The 24,437-nt window shown below is 50.7% G+C and overlaps 2 protein-coding genes across 2 annotated transcripts; one reads left to right on the forward strand and one right to left on the reverse strand.

Moving 5' to 3' along the window:
• Positions 1–4,163: 4,163 nt before the first annotated feature.
• SFN (stratifin) lies at positions 4,164–5,483 on the forward strand. The gene has a single exon (XM_059135968.1). The coding sequence runs from the start codon at positions 4,242–4,244 to the stop codon at positions 4,986–4,988; it is 747 nt and encodes a 248-aa protein (XP_058991951.1). The 5' UTR covers positions 4,164–4,241; the 3' UTR covers positions 4,989–5,483.
• A 9,487-nt stretch (positions 5,484–14,970) lies between these two features.
• Positions 14,971–24,304, reverse strand: GPN2 (GPN-loop GTPase 2). Its single transcript, XM_059136459.1, has 5 exons — positions 23,705–24,304; positions 22,974–23,130; positions 20,398–20,558; positions 19,261–19,391; positions 14,971–15,591 (listed from the first exon to the last, which is right to left on the reverse strand). Exons 1-5 carry the CDS (start codon positions 24,113–24,115, stop codon positions 15,519–15,521), a joined length of 933 nt encoding a protein of 310 aa, XP_058992442.1. The 5' UTR covers positions 24,116–24,304; the 3' UTR covers positions 14,971–15,518.
• Positions 24,305–24,437: the final 133 nt, after the last annotated feature.

The raw sequence follows: 24,437 nt of genomic DNA on the forward strand, positions 1-24,437 counted from the left end.
CAGCTTTGTTCTAGTTGGTTAGTGCCATTCCAAGATTTAAAGATTGATTTATTTAGCAGGGGATTGGGGGGGAGGGGCAGAGGGAGAGAATCTTCACATTAAGTCCCCACTGAGCACGGAGCCAGATGCAGGGAGGTTATATCCTAAGAGGAAACCAAGAATCAGCCACTCAACCTACTGAGCCACCTATGCGCCCCACCCCCCCTTTCTGGAGATTTAAAAGAAGAGGCACAGTGAAGCCAGAAGTGACATCAGAAGAGTAGCCAGTGTCCTCTTCAGTCTTCTCTTCTAGAACTGGTCTCAGTGCCAGAGGCCTTCAAGCCTTATGTGACCTCAACTCTGAACAGCGCCAACCCAAGGTGGGACTGTCACCCTTGAACTGAACCTAGCCCAGGTTAACAATCTCATGGAACCTTCCCTTCTCCCAGCTGCTGCCCCACATTGAGATATGCACACCGTATGCTAAGAGCTAGAAAATAATTACGGCAGCCATTTAGCAAGCGCTAACCGAGTGCCAGGCCCATTTTTTTCACCTAAACCTATGAGGAAGGTGATGTCAGCATTTTTTTTTACAGATGAGGGAACTGAGGCATAAGGAAGGCACAGGTGTTGTGCAGGATCTCCCAGCTGATAAAGCAGCAAATCGAGGATTTGAACCCAATCTCTGCCCTAACCTCTGACCCCTCTACACTACCCAAGGAATGAGTAGGGCTCCTTCAGGATTAGGGCCTCTCAGAGGGAGAAACCCAGTTAGAAGCTGTTATTCACAGCCATCAGAGGGCTTAGAGGTGATCTATGCTGGCCTCCTTGTACTGATGGGAAAACTGAGGCTCAGAGGCAAGATGGGACCTTCCCTTCTCCCGAAAGGCCTTAAAACAGAGTTGGGATGCAGTCCCACAGCCCCACATTCCCTTCTCTTTCCACCAACTCCACTCTGTGACCCAGACTGGACTGGTCTAGATGTGGGATACTCTAAACAGAGCCTTGAGGAGAAAAAGACTCGGGATCGCTGAGTCATTTAAAAGTAATCTAATAATCCCTCCCAAAGGCAACTAGTAGAATGAACCCTTGACTGGATAACTGACGTCTTATTTACAACTAACCAGGGGGAGAAGTGTCATACCTCCCTCCAGTCACTTGTTTAATTTGATCATTCCAAGACTGGAAGAAATTTCATAGGAAGACCTTTCTGGATTCTAATCACTCCCTCCCGCTGTACTCAAGAGTCCTGTCTGTTCTCAGTGGAGCTAGATAGCAACTGGCTGCTGCCTTCTCTGTCACAAGCCTGTGACTATCGCTTGCCTCTTGAACATGCTGTGGGGATGGATGCTATATGGAGGAGAGCGGGCAGGATGAGGAAAGCCCCTTTTGAGCCACAGCCCCGACTCCCGTCCTGCTGACTCAGGCTGCTGACGGTGGAGCTCCGTACCCTGCCAGGGCCTGCCGTCTCCTGCCTGCCTGGGCTCCTGGACTTGGGAAATGGAGGCCTGGAGGCAAAGGGAGGTGTCTGAGACAGGAACTGAGTCAGGATCGACAGGCTAGAGCGGGCAGGAGGTAGCCTGGCTCCCAGATTCACCCCTAAGCTTCGGCAGGCGAAGGGAGGAGGAGTGAAGAGGCTTCCTTTCGCTCTTCTCTCTTCTGGCTGTGCTGAGGGCATGGAGCTTGTGGTCTCCACCACCACATCTGGCTTGAGTGACAGGAAGAGAATGCTGCCTTCCTAGAAACAGAGCACCTCCAAAATTCCTAGGCGTGCCAGGCCCTGCCTTCCAGGTTTCTGGTGCTCTGGGATCTCTAGCTTTCCCCCAGGACTTGGGAAAGCCTGAGCTGGATGACTAGTACAAAGGAAGGTCCTTGAGGGCCTCAGGCCTGTGTAGGCCAGAGGAATGTCTGCTGGAGAGGGAGGAGACAGTGCTGAGTGAGCACATCTGACCATTCATCTGTCTTCTTTCTCCTAAGGACACTCAACTGGGGAGGGTCCAGTCCTCAGGTAAGGCTTGGTTTGGGACCCTGTTGTCATTTCACAGAACCCAGCTCCATGTCAGTGCTTTAAGGGTATGTGGTTATAATAATAAGATTGGTTGGATTTTTTTCATATGATAATAACAGTTACCATTCACTCTACTATGTGCTTTTCCATCAACTTATTTAATCTTCACAACAAACCCCCTTTTACACTTAGGAAGACAGAGGCTTACAGAGGTTAGGTCACTTGGCCAAGGCAATACATCTTCTAAAAATTAAACCCAGGCAATCTTATTCCAAAGATACTAGGTTATTCTAGCTCTTATAGAAAATAATACATATCTACCGTTGAAGAAAATAGGAAAATCAAAAGGAAAAAAAAAATCACTTGGAATGCCACTACCTAAAGATATGCTCTATTAAATTAGTACTTTAATGCATTTCCTTTCCATCATTTTCTGTGTGGGTGATTCCATCTGAGCAAAGCCTTGGAGATGTCAAGCCTAAAATCCCTTCTGTTTCCTTGGAAAACCTGTAGTATCTGCCTAGGCATGCTGCTCCTTTTCCTTCAAAGAGGCAGATCTCCTCTTTGGTTCTGAGTTCTGGCCTAAGCCTCCCTCCAGGAGGGGAAGGTGGGCATTGAGGCTCCAACCAAGAGGAACCAAGGAGAGACAGACCTGTGAAATGGCCCTGGCACCCAAATTAAGCTGGCTGGATCCCAGTGAGGGAAGCCCCACCCTTGAGCCCCATCTGAGCTTTGGCTAGGGGTGGGGCAGATAAGGAGGAACCTACCCTCATGGGCAGGGTGCCGACACCTTCAGGTGAAACTCCTGGCTGAATGAGAACAGCATCCCAGCAAAGAGGGACAGAAGGTTGGCAAGAGAGAAGCATCCCATCTCTGAGGCCTCTGCCAGGGGTCAGAGGGAGGGCCACAGTCCAAGGGAAGGGACAGGGAAATTTCTAAGAGGCAGGCTGGGGGAGGCAGCACTCACCTGGGACTGCTACCCCATAAAACAAAATGGTAGGTGTCACCACCACCTTCTTTATCTCGGTCCTCTCTCCCCAGGTGCTAGCGTCCCCCGCTGGGGATCCAAAGTGGGCTGAGCACCCAAGTGGCCTGCTTCCCAGTCTTTGACAGAGGGCAGGCTGAGTCAGGCAGGAAAGCTGGGCCCCCACCCTGTGTGAGCCCCGCTGATACATGATGGCAGGCAGCTTGGAGGGGGTAGGTGACCTGGCGTGGAAAGCCAGAGGGTAGGTCCTCAAACAAGTGGCAACAGGCCACCAACTTGAAAGGGAAAATTGTGCTGTGATGGGGAAGGTGTCCAACAAACCTACTGGGTGACTAATTACAAAGGCTGGGCTGGAGCGTCAGGGCCCGCTCGTTAAACACTTCATTAAGTGGCACCCTGAGCGATGCCACCTGTGCATCCTGGGAACTCAGAGGGAACCCTGAGGGGGAGTGATGACCGGGGGATAGAATCACTTCAGGCAAACTCCGGAAGAAGCCTGGATGTCACTTCTAAATACAGCCTGGACCTCACAAGGCAGAGGCCTTGACAGGAGAAGCCAAAGGAAGGAAGTAGGATGCAGGGGGCTTAGTAGCTGTGTGACCCTGAGTAAATCTCATCCCTCAGCATTCCCATCTCTAAAGTGGGAGTAATAGTCACAGTGTGTCTCACAGAAACATGGTAGGGATTAAATTCAATCATGGATGTGAAGGTGCTTGGGAAACTGCAGCCCTACCTAAACATAATTATCTCACCTGAACCAAGGTGGGACATGTACCTGGTAGGATTAAGAATCCGTCCTCTTGGGTGCACCGATCTTCATGGGCTCTAGCTAGGCTGAAGCAGCCAGTTGGTTGAAGCCATCCTTGGCCCCTGGAAGAACACCACGAAGGAGGATCTGATTTGAGAAACTGGGGCAGCTCTGTGGGCATTCATGTAATCGAAGCCCTGAACAAGAGGGGGCAGCCTGGAGCCCGGAAAGGTGTCTGTGCAGATGGGGCCAACGCCCAGCCGATTTCTCCCGCTGACTGCCCCTGTGACTCACCCCATAGCCCAGCCTTTTACCTTTAAGGAAGAGCCGGAAAGGGTGTGGGGAGAATAGGAGAGGGAGGCAGGTCCTGGGCCCCAGCCCCGCCCTCTGTCCCTGCCCACCCGTCTCTGGGGCCTGGCCATCCAGCCAAAAGGCAGGCAGAGAGCAGGGGAGGCTCAGAATCCAGTGTTGGTTTCAAGGCAGCGAGTTAGCCCGCCACCTGTCTGTCTGTCACCAGAGCCATGGAGAGAGCCAGTCTGATCCAGAAGGCCAAGCTGGCAGAGCAGGCTGAACGCTATGAGGACATGGCAGCCTTCATGAAGAGCGCTGTGGAAAAGGGTGAGGAGCTATCCTGCGAAGAGCGAAACCTGCTGTCAGTGGCCTACAAGAATGTGGTGGGTGGCCAGAGGGCTGCCTGGAGGGTCCTGTCCAGTATCGAGCAGAAAGGCAACGAAGAGGGCTCGGAAGAGAAGGGCCCCGAGGTGCGAGAGTACCGGGAGAAGGTGGAGACTGAGCTCCGGGGCGTGTGTGACACGGTGCTGGGCCTGCTGGACACCCACCTCATCAAGGAGGCAGGTGATGCTGAAAGTCGGGTGTTCTACCTGAAAATGAAGGGCGACTACTACCGCTACCTGGCTGAGGTGGCCACCGGTGATGACAAGAAGCGCATCATTGACTCAGCCCGGTCGGCCTACCAGGAGGCCATGGACATCAGCAAGAAGGAGATGCCGCCCACCAACCCCATCCGCCTGGGCCTGGCCCTGAACTTTTCAGTCTTCCACTATGAGATCGCCAACAGCCCCGAGGAGGCCATCTCACTGGCCAAGACCACCTTCGATGAGGCCATGGCTGACCTGCACACCCTCAGCGAGGACTCCTACAAAGACAGCACCCTCATCATGCAGCTGCTGCGAGACAACCTGACGCTGTGGACCGCCGACAACGCCGGGGAAGAGGCAGGCGAGGCTCCTGAGGAACCCCAGAGCTGAGCCAAGCCCGCCCCCTCCCTGCCGCGCCCTGCCCTCCCCAGCACCTCCACCGTGGCAGAGAGGACTAGTAGGGGTGGGAGGGCCGACCCCTCTCCCCGAACGCTCTGCACCCTGCTCACAAGAGCTCCAAGGAGAGGGACCAGCAGAGCTAAGGCCAGCTGGAGCCAGGGGGTCCGGCTCTGCCTGCAGCTGTGGGAGCTCCTCGCCAGGGGTCAGCCCACCCACCTCTGCTCTCTGCACCCCTCCTCCAAACTCCACCGCCAACAGGGCCACCTCTAACCCCTCCTGACTCTTTCCCACCCCTGTTTGCCTCAGAAACTTAGGAATTGAGGAGTGTCCCACCCTTGCGGCTGAGAGCTGGACTGTGTGGCGGATGAGTGTGTGAAAGACTGAGAGAGAGTGAGAGCGAGTGAGTGTACGACCCAGAATGACAGGGAAAGCGTGTCTGCTGGGTGTGACCCTGTTTTCTCTCAATAAAGTTCCCCTGTGACACTCCTTCTGTCTCTTCCAGTTATTGGTGGAGGGATGGGACAGGGACTGGCTTATGATTTTCAGAGACCTTGACTTTTGCTTCTGATTTAGGGCCCTGACCTCTCATGGGGCTGGCTCAGTGACCCACAGGCAAGACTTTGGAGCCAGTGACTCCAGGTGAGAGGCTAGGGGGTGGGGGTCCAGCCCTCCCAGGGGAGGCCCCCACAAACTGGTCTGGACCCCGGAGGGTCAGGAGAGCGCAAAGGCGGCTCTGACGCTGCTCGGAAGGGGCCCAGGGCAGGAGGCCGAAGAACCAGATCTGAGGAGACATGAAAGCAGGGAGTGTCAGGTCCATGCTACAGGGAGAGGCTGTAGCGAGCGGCAGGGAGCATCCCAGATCGGAAAACGAGGAAGAGTCCCATCAAGCGCTCCAATCCGAGAGAAGGGAAGCACAATCTGGACAGCGGCATGACGCCGCCATTAAAAGCCCATATCTGAGAGGGGAATGCCCCCGCCCCAGCGCTCGGACGCGGGGACAAGATGAGAGGGGGAGGCGAGGAGGAGCCGCGAGCTGGGTGGGAAGGGCCGCGGGGAGCGGAGGCCACCCAAGCTAACCCAGCTCGCCACCTCCGCCCCCGGCCGCCAGCTCCGACACGCCGGGACCCTCTGCAGCCTGGCTCGCTCCCGCCTTCACCGCCTGGGGCTGGAGGCGGGCCCGAGGCCGATATCGCCCAATCTCGGGAGAGAGCTGCTCAGGGACCCGCCCCCGGAACCCGACGAGCCAATGGGGGAGAGCGCGGCGGAACGCGCGGGGTGTGTCTTCCCTCCGACCGCCCGGCCCAGCGGGCGTCTCGATGCTCTGCGGGAGTGAGGGGTTCCCTGTGCAGTCCGCCAAGCCCCAGGGGCAGCGCTTTCCCGGTTTCACTCAGACAAGTTGCCACCCGTTCAGCCCGAGAGCTCCGCATCCACGGAGCAGCGGGACCGGGCGGGGCCGTGCGGCAAAAGGAGTCCCCGCCCTTTGAGTCATCTGCTCTGCTGGCGTTGCCCGGCCTGGGCAGGCGGGCAGGGTTGGCCGCCCGGCCACCAGTGCGTCCCCACTACCTTCCAGGATCCAGGCAGCCCTGAATCGATGAGCTTGGACTGTGTCCCCGACTGGCTCTGCGACCTTGGAAAAGCCATTAGAACCTTCCCTGGGTCTCAGGTTCCCCCTCAGTATCAAAGGGTTTGGGCGAAAGTCTTGACAAAAACTGGGGTGTCAAAACTGCCTTGGGTTTGAATCCCAGCCCTCCTTGGTCAAGACTCTGCTTTTCGTTTGTGCCTTTTTTTGTAAAGTGGGGATTGAAAAACTGTACCTAAAGAATTGCTATGGGGCGCCTAGGTGACTCAATGGGTTAAGCCTCGCTTTCGACTCAGGTCACTATCTCAGGGTCGTGGGATCTCTGCTCGGCAGGGAGCCTGCTTCCCCCTCTCTGCCTGCCTCTCTGCCTACTTGTGATATCTCTGTCAAGTAAATAAATAAAATATAAAAAGAAAAAAAAAATAAAGAGTTGCTATGAAGTTTGAGAAAATAAATGTGCCTAAAGTAGTCGACAGGGCATGTTTAATACATGTTAGCTATTATTAAACCTTCCAGCATCAGTAGTCTAGGGTTGATCCGTTTCCGTACCAATTGTCAGTCAGGCCTGGTCCAGAGGAGTAGCTTTATTGTTATTTTTTAAATTCAAGTTGTTTTTTTTTTTTTTTTAAATTTTATTTATTTATATGACAGAGAGAGATCACAAGTAGGCGGAGAGGCAGGCAGAGAGTGAGGAGGAAAGCAGGCTCTCTGTGGAGCAAAGAGCCCAGTGCAGGGCTCGATTCCAGGACCTGAGCGGAAGGCAGAGGCTTTAACCCACTGAGCCACCCAGACACCACCAGGAGTAGCTTTATTGCCAAAGCTGTCCTGCATGCTCACTGGGCCACCAGAGGATACTGTCCTGATATCAAGTAGTCACTGGTAAGATAGAGGGAACTCAGTTCAGCCTCCTCAGGTTCCCCAGAGTCCAAGTTTGGTCACACCCGAGGGACTGGAAATTGAAGGACTCTTATCAGAGCTACTTCTACAAGGGAAGCTGGCAGGACCACTCTGCTGCCTTCCGAGTTCCGGGTTTTCTCTTCTCCTTTCCTGGAAGGGTGTTGGTTTTCAAGGCAAGCAGGCAGAGACTCTGGATTAGGGCAAGTGACTCTCCCTCGGATCTGGAAGTGACCCATTTTCTCTTACCAGACAGGTCTGGTGACTTTCTCTTAATGGGTCAGTCCGGGAAGAGATCTTCTTTCTTTTCTCTCACTCTCTGACTTTTGTCTATCTTACACCACTCATGGTTGCCCTATATGGGAAAAGAAATGAGCTACCCCTAAGGTAATGTGTTGGCATTGAGAGATTCCAGAAGCAGATGCTGTGGATTGGAATATCACCAAATCAGATGGCTAGGTGTGAGCCAGCTTAGGCACCAGCTTCTGACCATGAAAGTCCCAGACCTTTTTGTTTATGACATAATCTCTCTAAAGCTTTCTTACCAGGACGGAATGTCAATGAGCATCTCTTGCCATCTCTTCCTGACCTAAATTTGACATTTACATTTTTTCAGTCCTACTGTTAATGGGTACGGAATTTCTTTTGGGGTGATGCAATGATCCAGAGTCAAATAGTGTTGATACTGGCGCCTGGCTAGCTAGGCTCAGTCTGAAGAACGTACAACTCTTGATCTCGGAGTTGTGAGTTCAAGTCCCACATGGTTGTGTAGAGATTACTTAAATAAATAATAAATAAAAACTTAAAAAAAAAAAACCATCACCAAAATGTTGGTATTTACACAACTTTGTGAATATACTAAAAACCACTAAACTGTACTCTTGAGGGGGATTAATTTTTTAAATATGATTTAGTTAATATATCCTGTATTATTAGTTTCAGGGGTAGAATTTAGTGATTCATCAGTTGCATGTAACACCCAGCGCTGCTTACATCAAGTGTCCTCCTTCCTGCCCATCATCCCAATGCCCCAACCTCCCCAGCCACCTCCCCTCCAACGAACGTTAGTCGGCTTCCTGTAGTTGAGTCTGCTATGGTTTGCCTCGCTCTCTGTTTTTATATTATTTTATTTTTTCCTTCTCTTCCCTTATGTTCATATGTTTTGTTTCTTAAATTTTACATATGAGTGAAATCATATGGCATTTGTCTTTTGAGAGGGATGATTTTTATGGCATGTGCATTTTATCTGAGTTTAAGTGTTTTCTCCTGGAGTTTTCCAAATTCCAAAGCCAAATTCCAAATTTCCAAAGCCCAGCTTCAGGTCAGAACATGACTAGTTGCCTCCCCTCTCCCTTTAACATGTATACAAAGCTTTTGGATATGCTATCCTACCAACTCCTTTCCTTTATAGAGGGACATTTATTCAGTTATGATTTCATATCTACTTGACTTCACCTCTGGGTTTGCAGCCATGTGCTGGGTCTATTTCTTAACTCTTCAGACAGCTTCCTAAAAATGGTAACTTTGTCTCATTATTTTTACGTTCTTCCTCCAGTGCCTTCAGCAAGGTTTTTGTACAGGACTATGCTCAGAACTTAGCTTTATTTATTTGTATTTATTTTTTAAAATGTTGTTGTTGCTGTTTAAATAATCTCTATACCCAGTGTGGGGTTAGAACTTAAAATCCTGAAATCAAGAGTCACGTGCTCCATGGACTGAGACAGCCAGGCGCCCCTCGGAACTTAGTTTTAAACCATCCTCCCAAATGCCTGAAAACCCAGTGGAGTGCCAGGTCTTCTATTGTGGAAATGGAAATACAGCTGGTTCTGGGATGAGGCAGGGCTGTCTAGACAGAGATTGGAGCTCACAAAGATTCAGTAACCCCAGCCCTATCCTTCCTGTCCTGCCAGAGTACCTGACCCACCAGGAAATGGGGCTAAGGGCTTGAAAAGATCTTCCTTTCCCAAGAAGTTGACGGATATAGGAAAAATCTACAACCTATAATTTTCTAAAGAAGGTATCTACTCTTCTCACATATGTAGTTACTTCAGAGAGCAAAATGCAAATTGGCTGTCTAGAACCCCAGGAGTAGAAGATAAAGGGCAAGGCTTTGAACTAACCAGGACCCTAGGGAGGTCAAGTCACTGGGGTCAGGCAGACCACAGTGGCTCCTTCCAGAAAAGCAAGACACTCCTACACACACATGTCCAGTGTCCAAATGTCCAGCACCTTTTTGAGAAAACCTAATTTTGGATGCTTGCACCGAGACTGCCCATCTGACCAACAGGCCCCACTTCTTCCTAGAGAGTACAGTAATAACAATGGCTGGAGCGCCGGCCGTGGGCCAGCCACTGTCGGACCTCGCCCGCACAGAAATACATAGCATCTTTGTTTTGCCTATGAAGAGACTGAGGCTTAGAGCGGCTAAATAACCCGATAACTAAGGTTATAAAATTACTTACATGTCTGGGGAGTGGAGACGGGTCTAAATCCAAGGCCCATGATTCTTAAACTACAACAGCTGTTTCCAAATTGTGTTCAGAGGGTTCCCCATAAACTGCCACAGGGCAGGAGGCCAGCAGTCTGGGTTTCCCCTGTTCCCACACACATTGGCTAAAATCGTCACACATATGTCTGTTTTGTATACTGGAGTTTCATGAGTTAAAAATAAGTTTGAAAAGAACCACATGATGTTATGCTGCCCTGCTTGTGTCTTGGACTTTCTAAGAATCAAAACAGACTTTTTCATCGAACCGCCACCCCAGGGCCCGGCGGAAAGGAATTGTCTCCAATGGGAAAAGACCGTGTAGGGGGCCAATTTCCTGGCACGTTCACCAAGTTAAACGTTCCTTCCCCTGGTTACATCCTTTGTTCCTTTCCAATTCTTCGCCCTGTTCAGAGGGCTCCCCCAGCCCACTGTCCCTGCCGTGGGAGGGGTGAGGGGAGGGAGGCAGGTTTCTGCAGGGTAGGTGCGCTCCTCTCAGAACAGTCCCCGCCCCACCTACCCGGTGAGTCAGGAGCCAGGAATGTCTGTGGGGGCAGCAGACAGGTATGTCACCCTGGGGGTGTCAGAGGCTGATTCATCTCTCATCTCCACCCAATCTTCTCCTTGGTGCTCTCTGGGAAATTTAACTCATTATCTGTCTAGAGATAAAAGAGGAAATTCCAGACTCGGAAAAGCATGGAGTCTTCAATCTGGGGCTAGGTATAATACCGAATACATCAGATTATGGCGTTCAAGGAGTATTTGTTATAAGAGAAGAAGGAAGACACATCCCCTGGCTTTCTTCCCTCAAGTAAAGTTAACCTGAAATATCCTTGTCTGACTGTAGAGGGGCCTGATCTTAACTCAGAATAGGCTACGTAACCACGGGTATGACTGAAGAGTTGGGAGAGGGGCTCCTGGGTGGCTCAGTCAATTAAGTGTCTGCCTTGGGCTCAGGTCATGATCTCAGGGTCCCTGCTCAGTGGGGAGTCTGCTTCTCCCTCTCCCTCTGTGTCCTCCCCAAGTAAATAAATAAAATCTTTTTAAAATTTTTTAAATCTTTTTTTTTTTTTTTTAAGATTTTATTTATTTGACAGAGAGATCACAAGTAGGCAGAGAGGCAGGTGGGTTGGGGGCGGCGGGGAAGAAGCAGGCTCTCTGCTGAGCAGAGAGCCTGACAGACGTGGGGCTTGATCCCAGGACCCTGGGATCATGATCTGAGCGGAATGCAGAGGCTTAACCCACTGAGCCACCCAGGCGCCCCAATAAACAAAATCTTAAAAGGAAAAACAAAAAACGTTGGGCGAGATCTTACCCTTGTTCCAGTATTCCTTAACCTCTGTTTCGATCATTCCACAAGGACTGTGAAGGCTTCAGGATTAATGTAAGGGAAGAGGTGGTAATCCAGTGTGATGCGGAGCACAAGGGAACATTTCTTTTTTCCTTTTTTTTTTTTTTTTAAATTAACATATAATGTATTATTAGTCCCAGGGATACAGGTCTATGAATTGCCAGGTTTACACAAGTAGAAGTAAAACTTCACAGCACTCACCACAGCACATACCCTCCCCAAACAAGGGAACATTTCTTGATGTTGTATTTGCACAGCAAGCAGATAGCACCCCCCACACTCATACACACACACACACATGCACACATCCTCCAATGTCCGAATGTCTGGTGTGTTTGGAGGAAAACTTGATTTCCGATTCTTGAAGCAAGATAGCTGCAGATTTATTTAGGATGGCTTTGTAGGGGCCTCTCATTTTGCACAACTACTTCAAGGTCTTGGATGGAAAAAAAAAAATGAAGCTTTGCTATGTATTCTGGTCCAGAGGGTCTTCCCAGTACTCATATTTTCTCACCTCATTTGGGCTCCAAATCCCCAGCCCCGTCCCCTCATAGCTCCTCAGTCTTAGGCCACCTGGATCTCTGGGGCCATCTGAAATTGGATCCTTGGCTGGAAACGAAGGACACAGTGGCCTGGAAATGAGGTGTATGCTTTCCCCTGGCCTCAGTAGGCCTGATGCCATCGAAGTATGAGCTAATCCAGACTCTTCCTTCTAAAGGCTAGGTGAGCACTCAACAGCCAGGGAGGAGAGAAGGAAAAAGTGAAGGAAAAGGAGTAGGGGGCTACTGCTCCGCCTGCTAGAGAATTTCTCTTTAGGATTCTGGGGTGGCCGGGCCTCCCCATTGCTTTAAAAAATTTCAAAAAATTTTTGAAAATTTTTTGGATCTTAGTAGTGGTAGGATGGGTCTGCCATCACTTCCCTCCCCTTCTCGATAGCCCTGGGAAAGGCGAGAGAATCTCTGAGGTAGACCTTCCCACAGACTCTAATGCGATCAGGCTTCCTTTCTCAGCCAACTGTGGGTAAGCATTTTACTAATTCAGAAACAGCTGAGAGCAGACTGGCTGTGCTTCAGCTCTGTGGGTTTTAGGGCGTCACTCTCACTCCTAAGCCTCTTTGTCTGCGCTGGAAACCTGTCCAATTAGCTGTGACCTCTGATAAGTTCCAAATAGTATCTTCCAATTTTTTTTGAGGGAGGGTCCCCCACTTTTTTTTTAAAGATTTTATTTATCTATTTGACAGAGATCACAAGTAGGCAGAGAGGCAGGCAGAGAGAGAGGAGGAAGCAGGCTCCCTGCTGAGCAGACAGCCTGATGTGGGGCTCAATCCCAGGACCCTGAGATCATGACCTGAGCGGAAGACAGAGGTTTTAACCCACTGAGCCACCCACGCGCCCCTCCCCCACTTCTTTAAATAACTTTTTATAAACAATTTCAAAGTAAACCTTTAACCACTCATATAAATGGAAATGCACATATCCTAATACCAGTAGTTAGCAGAGATGACCAAGAAGGTTCCTTCTAAGGCACTCAGAGATGGTTTCCTCCCTCCAGAGGTTGGTCATGATTGCCAAGTGAGGTCTGGAAGTGAGAAGAGCACTTTCAGACAATGCCGGGGAGATGCACAGTGCTGCTTTTCTGGAAAGCATTTTGGCATTATGAATCTGGAACCTGGGAAACATCAGCTGTTTCATTTCTAGGATGTAATCATAAGCTAAAAATCAGAGACTCAAAGATTTGCGCACAAAGATGTAATCACAGAACTATTAACAAGAGCAAAAAAAGGGAATAATTTCGGTTAACCATGGGAGTCTGGACGGTGAACGTCACTGCCTCACCATGAAATATTATCTTATAAACATTTAAAGGGTCTTTATGTTTTTTATTTTTAAAAATATTTTATTTATTTATTTGACAGAAATCACACGTAGGTAGAGAGGCAGGCTCCCTGCCGAGCAGAGAGCCTGATGCTGGGCTCAATCCCAGGACCCTGGGATCATGACCGGAGCCGAAGGCAGAGGCTTTAACCCACTGAGCCACCCAGGCACCCTGTCTTTATGTTTTCAATTGCACAAAATAGGGTTAACTAAAAAAAGCAGATTACAAAGCAAGTGGAGCATATTCCCGTCATACAAAGGCTATAGCTATCCCTTTGCACATACGGAAAAGTAAGACCAAAAGAAAACCACAAAATATATAGAACATTTAAGTAGAAAATTTGTTATAGATTACAAGTATTTTTGATTATTCATATGTTATGGGATTATGGGTGACTTTTTTTCATTTTCCAAGTTTTTTTACTTTTCTATCCGGGGAGAAAAAAAAGAAATCTCAAGAATGGTTGCCCCCTGCCAGCCACATCGCAGGATTGTCTTTCTCGTGCCCGCATTGTGCTGTCCCCTCCCCAGCATGGCAGAAAATCATTTTGCCATCAGTAGAAGGTGAACAGAGGTCCATTTACTGGAGGAGAAAAAAAGCCTTGCTGTCACACCAAGGCCTGAAAATTAAGTTTTGGATGACTTCCATCTTCCCCACTTCAAGACTACGGCAAATACACGCTGAGAGGGCTTGGCTACAAGGCCATAAAGTTCAGAGGCTTTAACCTTCCTTCCAGCTGGCTTGCGTTGGTGAGAGCCAAGGTGACGGGGTGAGCGTCAGAAACCCTGACCACAGCCCTTGGTACTATATTCAAAAATAGCACCCACCCTCTCAGCTTACCTGATGAGGGATTTGTCCAGCAACCTGGGCGTCGGGATTCCTGGGCTCCAGGCCCCACTGGTGACTCAGTCGTCCCCAGGCTGTGCCTCCTGGCCTCAGTTTCCCTGGCTTGCTCTGTTGATACTCCCCACCTACTGCAGGGTGTTAATAGGGGTGTGGTGCTTTGAACTTCTCAGATGAAAGAGGCTGGGGAAGCAGCACCTAGTTATTAGCCCCTATCCGGCTGAGCGTGGGAGTGGAGGTCGCCTGCTTTCATATATATCCAGCTAGAGCAGCGTCCTCATGGCCCCTCACTCTTCTGCCTTCTGCTGTCTAATGCCACTTCAGAACAGATTTTCCCAAGTCGAATTCTCCAGTCGCCCAAACCACCAGTGACCTAGCATCCCTTTGATTGCTGATTCAGTAATACTCTACAGGTGTTTAAATTCTGTCTCCTGATGGGCTACAGGTCCTGTGGGAGAAGGGCTGTGGCTTTTCACTACCTAGAATTCACAATTAAGAAGTTAGCGAAGTGAACAATGAGATAGGCTGACCAAAGTTCAAACTCCTCATCTGTTTCCTCACGGTAAGATGAGGCTTCCTAATACTCTGTCTTGTCTCAATCTCCAGGAGTTGCTGTGAGAGCCCCATGAGAAGCATGTGTGTGGAAGCACTTTGTAAAATGCCAAGCCCTTCTCGCGTGTTAACAGGACCAACTGTCTGCAAATACGACTTCTGGCACAACCACCATCTGTCCCCTGCTGCCTCCAGGCTGTGGCTGGGGGAAAAAAAAAAAAAAAAAAAAAAGGCCTGGGATGCCACCTATTGGTCAAAAGTATGAACTGCACTCAACCAGTTAATAGCAAAAGCAAACCGTTTCAACTCCCAAACCATGTTCATTTTTGCCATACTCCTCACGTCATGTTAATACTTAATATTTTTCTTTAAATAACTCACTTTTTATACACAATTTCAAAGTAAACCTTTAATCACTCGTACAAATGGAAAACTAGTTAACACCTGCCAAAAAGGAATACAACCGTAAAATAAATACCATTAAGATGAAACGTTCAGATCTGCCAGAAGCGTTGCCTGTGAAAACTCAAGCTCGAGTATCACTGCTAAAACCAACTATTAACAAAATCACACAACTGGAGTCCGCGTGTCAGGCCTCTAGCACAGTCTGCCCTGTATAAAGAAACGACTCTTCTGAGGAAAGGTGGCATTCCTTCGTTCTGCCTCAGCTCTCTGGGCCTGGATGGTTGGAGAAAGTTTAAAGTTTCAAAAAAGTAGAAAATAAACTGCTGTATTTGTAGCATGTTCCATCACAGGCCAAGTGGAGCCAGCACCAAATTCCTGGCAACAGCAGTGAGAGCTCATGACCACTGAGGGGTGGTGGGTGCTTGGCTCTGGCTGGGAAGATCACTCTCGGCTCTGCAGTCCGCTGAGCTGTCCGCGGTCACGGGAGCTGCCGTGTTCTCTGGCGCAGAGTTACGCCTCTTGACCTCCAGCTTGCTGCTACAGCTGCATGGCTTCCTGCTCCACGGACTGGTCAGAGGGTGCCAGGTACTTCTCCTGGATGCCCAGGGTACTGAGGGAGGCTGAGTCAAGGCTGGTAGTGCTGGGAAGGATGAAAACTGGTCAGGGCAGGATCTGACCTCTATGGATGCTGGCTCTCCAACCCCGTCTGGCAAGGGGCCCCCACCCTCTCCCTTTCTCGCCCTGATAGCTCCAGGGCTGGGTCTGAGAAGCCCCTTGATACATCCAGACCCAAATGCTCCTGTATTTGCCTCTTCCCCACATCACTGAGGCTCAAAGGACCGGAGAGCACGAACCCTCTGGCTGTTTTAGGGCATGTGCTCTCCACCCAGACCACTGGGGGTTTAAATCCTGATTTTGCCACTTCCTCTCTTCTCGTCCATAAAATGGAGTTGCTGTGAGGATCAAATAAGACAATGAATACAAAGTGCCTAGTACGGCACCTGGCACACAGCACTGCTTAGTAAGGGTTTCTGACTTCTCTTCTGCTGTGGGAGGAAACTCAGGGGAGTGCAAAGATGACAATAAATTTCTGCTTGGACTATTGGGTACCTTCTACTTCTCTCTGGGACAGCGGGGAAGTGGAGCGGGAAGGCTACAAATCAGATTCACAAAGACTGTGACACTGCTGAGGATGCCCCGGGAGGCTGGCCGGCCTGAGGTCTGAGCAGAAGATGGCTGTCGGCCGTGCTAGGCTGGCCCACCATGGCTTTTCTACTAGATGACTCCAATGTCAGAAACTGAGGTTCTCCAACCAGGGAGACCAAGATTTGAACTGTTTTTCCAGCATATTCAGGGACAAGGCCATGTACCTGTCACTCTCAGAGCCCCAACTGCCTCATCTGTAAGAAGGGACTGAATGAGGGGCGCCTGGCTGGCTCAGTCAGTTAAGCGTCTGCCTTGGGCTCAGGTCATGATTCCAGGATTCTGGGATCAAGCCCTGCATTGGGCTCCCTGCTCAGCAGTGAGTCTGTTTCTGCCTCTCCCCTTCTGCCTGCTTGTTCTTTTTCAAATAAATAAAATCTTAAAAAGGGGGGGGGAGCGCTTAATGAGGTTTAAACGAGATCCTACAAGCAGGGTACGTAGCACACTGACTGAATAATGTTCAGGGTATAGTCCTTCTCTCCCCTCTCTTATGGATCCAGCCACCAAAATCCATCCCACTGCTACTCAAACTGACCTGCAACCCACGCCCCTTCCCCTTCACTTTTCCTCAGGAGGTGATGCCATGTTCCTGTGCGAGTCATCCCTGAGGACCACTCAGGGTAAGTGGAATCCATCCTGCTTGACGCGCAATAATCTGAAATGTGCCTTGTCTCCAACCTGTAGTCTACGTTCCTGAGCAGGGCTCAGAAAAACCTGCATCTGTCTGACCACCTGTCCAGGCCGATCTCTGCTCCCAGACAAAGCCCCGTCTTGCCTACGAGTCACGCTGTTCTACTTGCAACCCCCCAGACATACCTCACCCCTGAACCGCCAGGCCTTTGTATCTACTGTTCTCTCTGCCTTGAATTCCCTTTCCCTCAGCCTGGCTAACCCTCACTTGAAGATAACACAGCTCATGGGCTGCCCCCTCCACAAAGCCTTCTTTACCTACACCTACCCACTCCTTGGCAGAGCAGACTTTCCCCTCCTCTATACCAGTCCTTAATCATCCTATAGATAGGGTTAAGTTGAACCTTAAGAAGATTAGGAGATGGGGGAGAATCTAAAATCAGCACAAATGTGTATGGTTAAAAAACAGCCTTGAGGGGCGCCTGGGTGGTTCAGTGGGTTAAGCCTCGGCTCAGGTCATGATCCCAGGGTCCTGGAATCGAGTCCTGCATCGGGCTCTCTGCTTCAGCATGGAGCCTGCTTCCCCCCGACTCTCCCTCTGCCTGCCTCTCTGCCTACTTGTGGTCTCTGTCAAATAAATAAGTAAAATCTTAAAAAAAAAAAAAAAAGAAAGAAAGAAAAAAATAGCCTTGAAAATTCCTTAAATCATCTATAAAAAAGTATACAGTTCTTTAAATAGAATCCTGCACAATTAACACTATGAATGCAGAAAGTAATGCACCGTGTGCAAAAACTCACGCCACTACTGGAAAGGCCCCTTCTCTCTCTCTCTTTTTTTTTTTTTTTTAAGATTTTATTTATTTATTTGACAGACAGAGACTACAAGTAGACAGAAGCAGGCAGATAGAGAGGAAGGGAAGCAGGCCCCCCACTGAGCAGAGAGCCCGATGCGGGACTCGATCCCAGGACCCCAAGATCATGACCCGAGCCGAAGGCAGCGGCTCAACCCACTGAGCCACCCAGGCGCCCCCGGCCCCTTCTCTCTTGCTGAGCACACGCAGCTGCACTTGCCGACCGTAACTGCAAGTGTGAGGCAGCAACACAGCCCCTTTCTGGCGCCCTACACGCTCTACTGCCACCATTTATATGTGTCTGTTTCCCTGGGAGCTTGGTCTCCCACCTGTGGCCTGCCACAGATCCGTTAGGTACTGGCTGGCATTCTCTTCCTCCATGCCCAGGACTCTGGAGCCCCCTTGTCACTAGCACGCCACATAGGAGTCGAATATCTGAAACTATCCTAACTGGCCTGCATTTCCCTGTCCTGCCTCCCACATGGCCTCCATGACCTGACAGGCACCTACATAAGACATTAGCTCCACTCCAATGGTCACTAATACAACTCTAGTTCTGAAGGTCCAGCTGCCTCCCAGACAGCTCTGGCTGTCCTCATGGTCCCCTCCAACATAGCCCATGGGCCAGGGCCCATCCCTTCCACCCATGTAACAAACCTGCCCTTTCCTCGCCTCGGGGCCAACACAACCACCCATACCACTGTATTAGCTGGAAACCTGCAAGTTGAACTTCTGCTCTACCTCCATTCATCCCATAACCACCCGGTCGCCAACTCTGGTAGCCTACCTCCTTTTATCCAATTCACACCCATCTCTCCATTCTCACCACTCATGTTTCATCTATTCTCAACTACAGACTGTGAACATTTTCCTGCCCCCACTCACATCCCTTAAATGCAATTTCTGCACTTGGAACGACTTTTTATTTTATTTTATTTTTTTTTAAAGATTTTATTTATTTATTTGACAGAGAGAAATCACAAGTAGATGGAGAGGCAGGCAGAGAGAGAGAGAGGGAAGCAGGCTCCCTGCTGAGCAGAGAGCCCGATGCGGGACTCGATCCCAGGACCCTGAGATCATGACCTGAGCCGAAGGCAGCTTAACCCACTGAGCCATCCAGGCGTCCCTGGAACGACTTTTTAAAAATGTACGCCCGATCATGTCACACTGTGCAGTCATATGATGCTGGTTCTCACTGCCCTCCTGCGAGCTGACGTCCACACTCCTTGGCAGGGCACACAAACTCCCCGCTGCCAGCCCTCTACTGTCCCTGCACCCCTACATCCCCCTGTCCCTTTCCCAGTCAGGACGCCAAGCACACTGAGGCCCTCGAATCTCTCCCAAATGGCCACCGCCCTTTCATTTCTCAGCATCTGTACTTGCTGTTCCTTCTAATCAGTCTCTCCCCCCTTATCCTTAGGTACAAGCAATACTGAAGCCTAAGGGACCAGCCTTTGCACCTGAGAGACAGTCACCAGGGAGCCCAACTGGTCATCATGACATCATGAATCAGTCATTGACAAGGGTAGATGTGGCTATTCCTGAGCCCCACATCTCCCCTTGGCTGTGGCTAAGAGGCTACAGAGCAAGGATACGAGGAAAAATGGAAGTCGGCTCCCATGGCAGCAGACATCATGGCCTCTAGGCTTCGCTGTTCTTGGACCCCGAAGCAATAACCATTGGCTTTATCCACAGCCTGCAGGACCCGCTGGATACTCTCCTTGTCCTGGCCAGGGAAGGGAGAGACAGCTCTGTGAGTGAAACAGGTGTGTGGAACTAAGGCTATACCAAACCGCCTGCAGTCCCCAAACATCCCCCTTGACCTTGCTCACGAAGCCTCTGGACCTGTGGCTCCTGCACCCGGAGTAGCTTTCCGTGTCCCTGGAGCCCTGGCTACATCCAAGCCTTCCTGTCCACCAACCCACCCAAATTGGAAGAGGTAAGCTCCTCTCTGCACACCCACGGTCCCCTGGGGCTACCCTCTTATAGCTTGGATCCTACCAGCTTACTGCTGACAAGTTATTAACTCATCTGCCTCCCCTCTTCAACTTTGTACCCCATGAGGTCAGGGACTTATTAATTAAGGTAATCCTTGGTGCCTGGCACAGTCCTTAGCTAACCGTAGGCACCCAATAAATATATATATGATGGATTTGCTCATGCTCAGAATAGTGATACGAACAGTTCATACATCACATGATGGGAAGGAGATGAAAATAATGCACGTATGAGTCGTCAGCACGATGACAGAAAGCGCTCAATAAGGGACAGTTGTTATGACTAATATTGTACGCCTCACTTTCTCATTTTAGAGGAGAAAATTGTGGCATTAAGTAGGGAAGAGACAAGCTCACTCAAGTCCACACACAGGGGCTGGGCACTACTTGGTAAAGTCAACAGACAGTTAGATGAACATCCTGAAGGAGGCTGAGAGACCTTAGGCCTTGGTCACCTCCCTTGCTGACAATTTTCTGAAATCACCCATTTTCGCACTAATGAGGGAACATGTGTTCAGAGAACCCAGCAATACAGAATCGACAGGGCCAAACTCTGACCCACCCTCTTTATTAGAATCTTGCCCATGAGAGCCACTGGTCATAAAACCAAGGGGACTGAATGATAGTTAGACCCAAGACAAAGACCACTGTCAAAGCCTCCTGTTGCCCTGGGCTGGTGAGATTCCAGGCACTGTCAGAGCCCAGGCGATGGCTACGCCTCTTAGTCCCCAGTACCTGAATGTTGAGAGGGATGAAGGAGACCAGACTGTAGTCTTCAATGAGCTGCACGAGTTTCTCATTGAGCTGACGATAGTGGCGGAAGAAAGGGTCAGAAGCCAGGTGGTCGAGCAGGTAGGAGAGGTCCAGGACCTCTGTGTAGTAGTCCAGGTTGAAAGCTAAGGAGAGAAATTAGGTGTTCAGGAGCAGCCGACACGAGGCTAAAAGACCCGAGGACAGGGACCATATTTCCTTTCTTTCTTCCTTTTGTCTTCATTCACTCATTCATTCATTCCTTCAGTCATTCAACAAATATTTGTTGAGACAGTGAAATGAGCTTACTCGGAAGAAAATACTTGGTTTTACCCATCGGCTCTGTCATTTCCTAGCTAGATGGGACTGCTGTGAGAATTAAATGCTCTAAGTCCCAGTGTCTGGTACACACAAGCACTTGGTCCATGGTAATAAATAACAGGACTGAATGTGTCCCAAGCACAGTGCTGGGTCCCTGCCGCATGGTCAGGCAGTCACACCCCCCAGGACCCGGCACATGCACCATAAGGACTCGCAGGGCACTTCTGGTATAAATCACTTTCCCTTTCTGGGCCAGCTCCTTCTGAATGTAAAATGAGGATACCAGACTAGATGACTCCAAGTTCTAGGAATGCAAACTTCCTCTAAGAGAAGGAAAGCACTTCCTCTAAGAGAAGGAAAGCAGGCCTCCCTGCACTGTCCATTTCTGCTGGAAAACTCGAGCACTTGGGTTACTCAACTGGTTTGTCCCAGAACGAGGTGAGGCAATCAGGCTGTTGGATTGACTGACTCACTCCCTACACCCAACATGGGGCTCAAACTCACAACCCCAAGATCAGAGTCACATGCTCCTCCAGCTGAGCCAGCCAGGGGCCCCTCGGTCTCCTGTCTTCTAACCAGAAACTGTCACCCCTCTGCCTGCAAGGACCAATGTCCTGGGCATTCCGACAAACTTCCTGGATTGCCTGACAGGTACATTCTTCCCCAGGAATTAAGCAATTGGGAGCCAGGGGCACCTGGGATGGGATTTCATCTCAGCTAACATACTAGCTGTGTGACATAATGTCTTTGGGCCTCAATGGCCTCATCTGATTTGCACATCAGTCTCTTACGAGGATGATGGGCAAGAGTCAGAGGTAGAAAGGTTAAGGACCACCACATAGCCATCTGGGCTGGAGGCCAGGAAGGTGGGTGGGGAGAGGGGCTTGGGAAGACTGCAAATCTAGGAATAGATAAAATTTGGCTTCAGGGCTCACCAAGAGATGAACCAGGACTCTGGGCTGAGGCAGGCCCTCCAAGGTGCTGGCATCCCTCCATGCCCTGACTGACAACCAGTGGGCCTCCCGGAACAACGCCCTGACATGTCATGATCCTAACAACCTTTCTTCTTATTCACTGCTTGTCATTTCAGCTTTTCTTCTCCAGGTTCCTTTGTGGCTGGAAAAGCCATTTAGGGAACTGAGGCCCCCAGCTCAGCACACTAATTTTGCAGGAATAAAGTGGTAGCCAAAATGCCCCTAGGCAACTCCCCTGCCTCCCGCTTCTCCCTTAGTCCTTCCCAGCCTGATAAAGGCACCTCTGTGTGTCCATCTGTCCACTGGCACGGACAGAAACCTCACAGGGATCCTTAATTCCTTGGTCTCCATATCCAATCCACCAGGAAACCCTGTTTCTTTCTTTCTTTCTTTTTTTTTAAGATTGTATTTATTTGACAGAGAGAAACAGTGAGAGAGAGAACACAGGCAGGGGGAGTGGGAGAGGGAGAAGCAGGTTTCCCACTGAGCAGGGAGCCCAATGTGGGGCTCGATCCCAGGACGCTGGGATAGGACCTGAGCTGAAGATAGACGCCCAACGACTGAGCCACCCAGGTCCCCCTAAATCCGATTTCTTGAGTGAGTTTTGGATCGATCTACTTCTCTCCATTCCCACTACCACTGTTTAGACTGCTGCAAAAACCTCCTCAAGGATCTTTGTTTGCATTCTTGCTCATTTCAATTCATGCCCCACAAAACAGCCAAAATGACGTTCTTAGTTCATGCAATTTCCTTACTTGATATTCATCAATGGCTTTCCCTGGTGCTTCAACAGTATAGGTTCTGGCCCCTGTCTACCTCTCTGACCTCATTTCCTATCACCCATTCCTGACTACTACCTCACTACCCAGTTTCCCCTCTCTGCCCTCCACTTTTTCCGTTAACACAAACAGCTCTTTCCCTAAGGGCCTTTCCTCCTACTGGTCCCTCCACCGAGAACAGTCTTGCCTTGGCAGGCTCCTTCACACCATTCGGGTCTCAGCTCAGGTAGCACTGCTCACTCCCCTCACTGCCAACCACTCATTTTATTTGAATTCCTTTGCAGTACATATCACCGACTATATAGCTCTCTTGTCCCCAAAGCCTGGAATAATCTCTGGCCCAGAGTGGCACAAAACAAACAGGCAGGACTCAGAACCTGCCTGTGGCTATGATAAATAAGCCATGCATGGTCCCTGGAGGCAGCTCTCCTCAGCTGAGATCTGTTTCACTCCTGACTCCCTGCCTGCCCAGAAGAGGAGCCCTCACCCAGCTTCCCATAGTGCTCAATGAGGTCCATCTTGGAGAGGAGGTTGACATGGGGCAGCTCCACATGCAGCATGGTGGCCAGGGACGTACACAGTACGGAGATGAACTTGGCCGGGTCTGTGCAGTAATGAGAATCCACCAGGTGAACGGCAGTCAGCTGGAAAAGGAGGAAGAGACAGAGTGAAAGGCCTGGTGAAGCAGGAAACATCAGGGCCTATGTCTTTCCCCAAAGACTGGGGACTCCTGAGGACAGAGTGCAAGCCTTCCCCATCAGTGTCCTCCTGCTTCAGCTTCATTCTCATAGCGACACTCATTTCCTTCTGCCAGGAAATAAGGAGCATTTTTCCTTACAAGATGCCCTGTACTGTGCCTCCCGGTGGTCAACTGGCTCAATTCTGATCGCACCTGACTCTATTTCATTTACTTTTGCCCAGCAAGTCACAACAATCACCATACCGCTTTCTACATAATGCCTTCCACACTTCCAATAATCCCAAATTGGGTACTAGCACATCCATTCTGCAGATGAGAAAACTGAGGTTCAGAGAAAGAAACTGACTTACCCAGGTCCACACAGCGAGTCAGTGGCAGAGCCTGAATTCGAACTCACACCAGTTTTACTCCAAAGCAACTCGGCCCCTACCTCGCTGTGTGACATGGGGGCGTGGCATCTGTCCTCCCTGTCTCAGTTCCTCCATCTGCAAAAGGAGCCTGCTCGACCCAAGACGCACCCTGAGGTCCCACTGCGCCATCTGGGAGAAGATGCTGCGCAGGGCGCCGTGGTGCGTGCAGAGCTCCACCTGGCCCGGGCAGTCGAAGAGGAAGTAGTGGCCGCGGAGGGGATCTAGCTTGGCACGCAGCCAGTCCAGGTTGGCCTCCAGGTACTCCATGCAGTAGAGCAGGCCGCCGTTGGGCCCCAGCCGCAGCGCTTCCATCACGTCGCCCAGCCCCACCAGCTCGCCCACGTCCACGGCGCACTCGTAAGGCAGCCCCTCGTTGGCTGGGTCCAGGTTCACCACCGCCACGCGCCGGCCCAGCGCGCGCAGGAACTCACTCATGCCCAGGCAGTACGTGGTCTTCCCAGAGCCGGGCGGGCCGATTACCGCCTGCCCAAAGGCCGTGGTCGGGGCGGCCCCCGCCATGGGCGGCACGCTGGCCCGTGCGGGGCAGATAAGCTCGGCAGCGACACGAGCCGAAGGAGACGGGACCCCCGGAGTGCAGTTCGATGGGGGTCGACGTTGATCCCTGGAAGAAGTGCAGATACCCGCACACTGAAAGGGGACCAATAACCCGGTACTAATCCGACTAGCACCCGACTTCCGGACGACGTCGGAAACGGCGGGGCCCGGAGAGGAAGTCCCGCCCCCCTGACGTGGGCGCAACTTGGCGTCGGGGGGCGTGGCGACGCGCAGCATTTCTACCCGAGCCTGGGGTGGTCCCTGCGGGCGGCGCTGGGGTCTCGTG

This window comes from Mustela lutreola, chromosome 10, assembly GCF_030435805.1.
Source record: "Mustela lutreola isolate mMusLut2 chromosome 10, mMusLut2.pri, whole genome shotgun sequence".
In the NCBI taxonomy this organism is placed as follows: Eukaryota; Metazoa; Chordata; class Mammalia; order Carnivora; family Mustelidae; genus Mustela; species Mustela lutreola.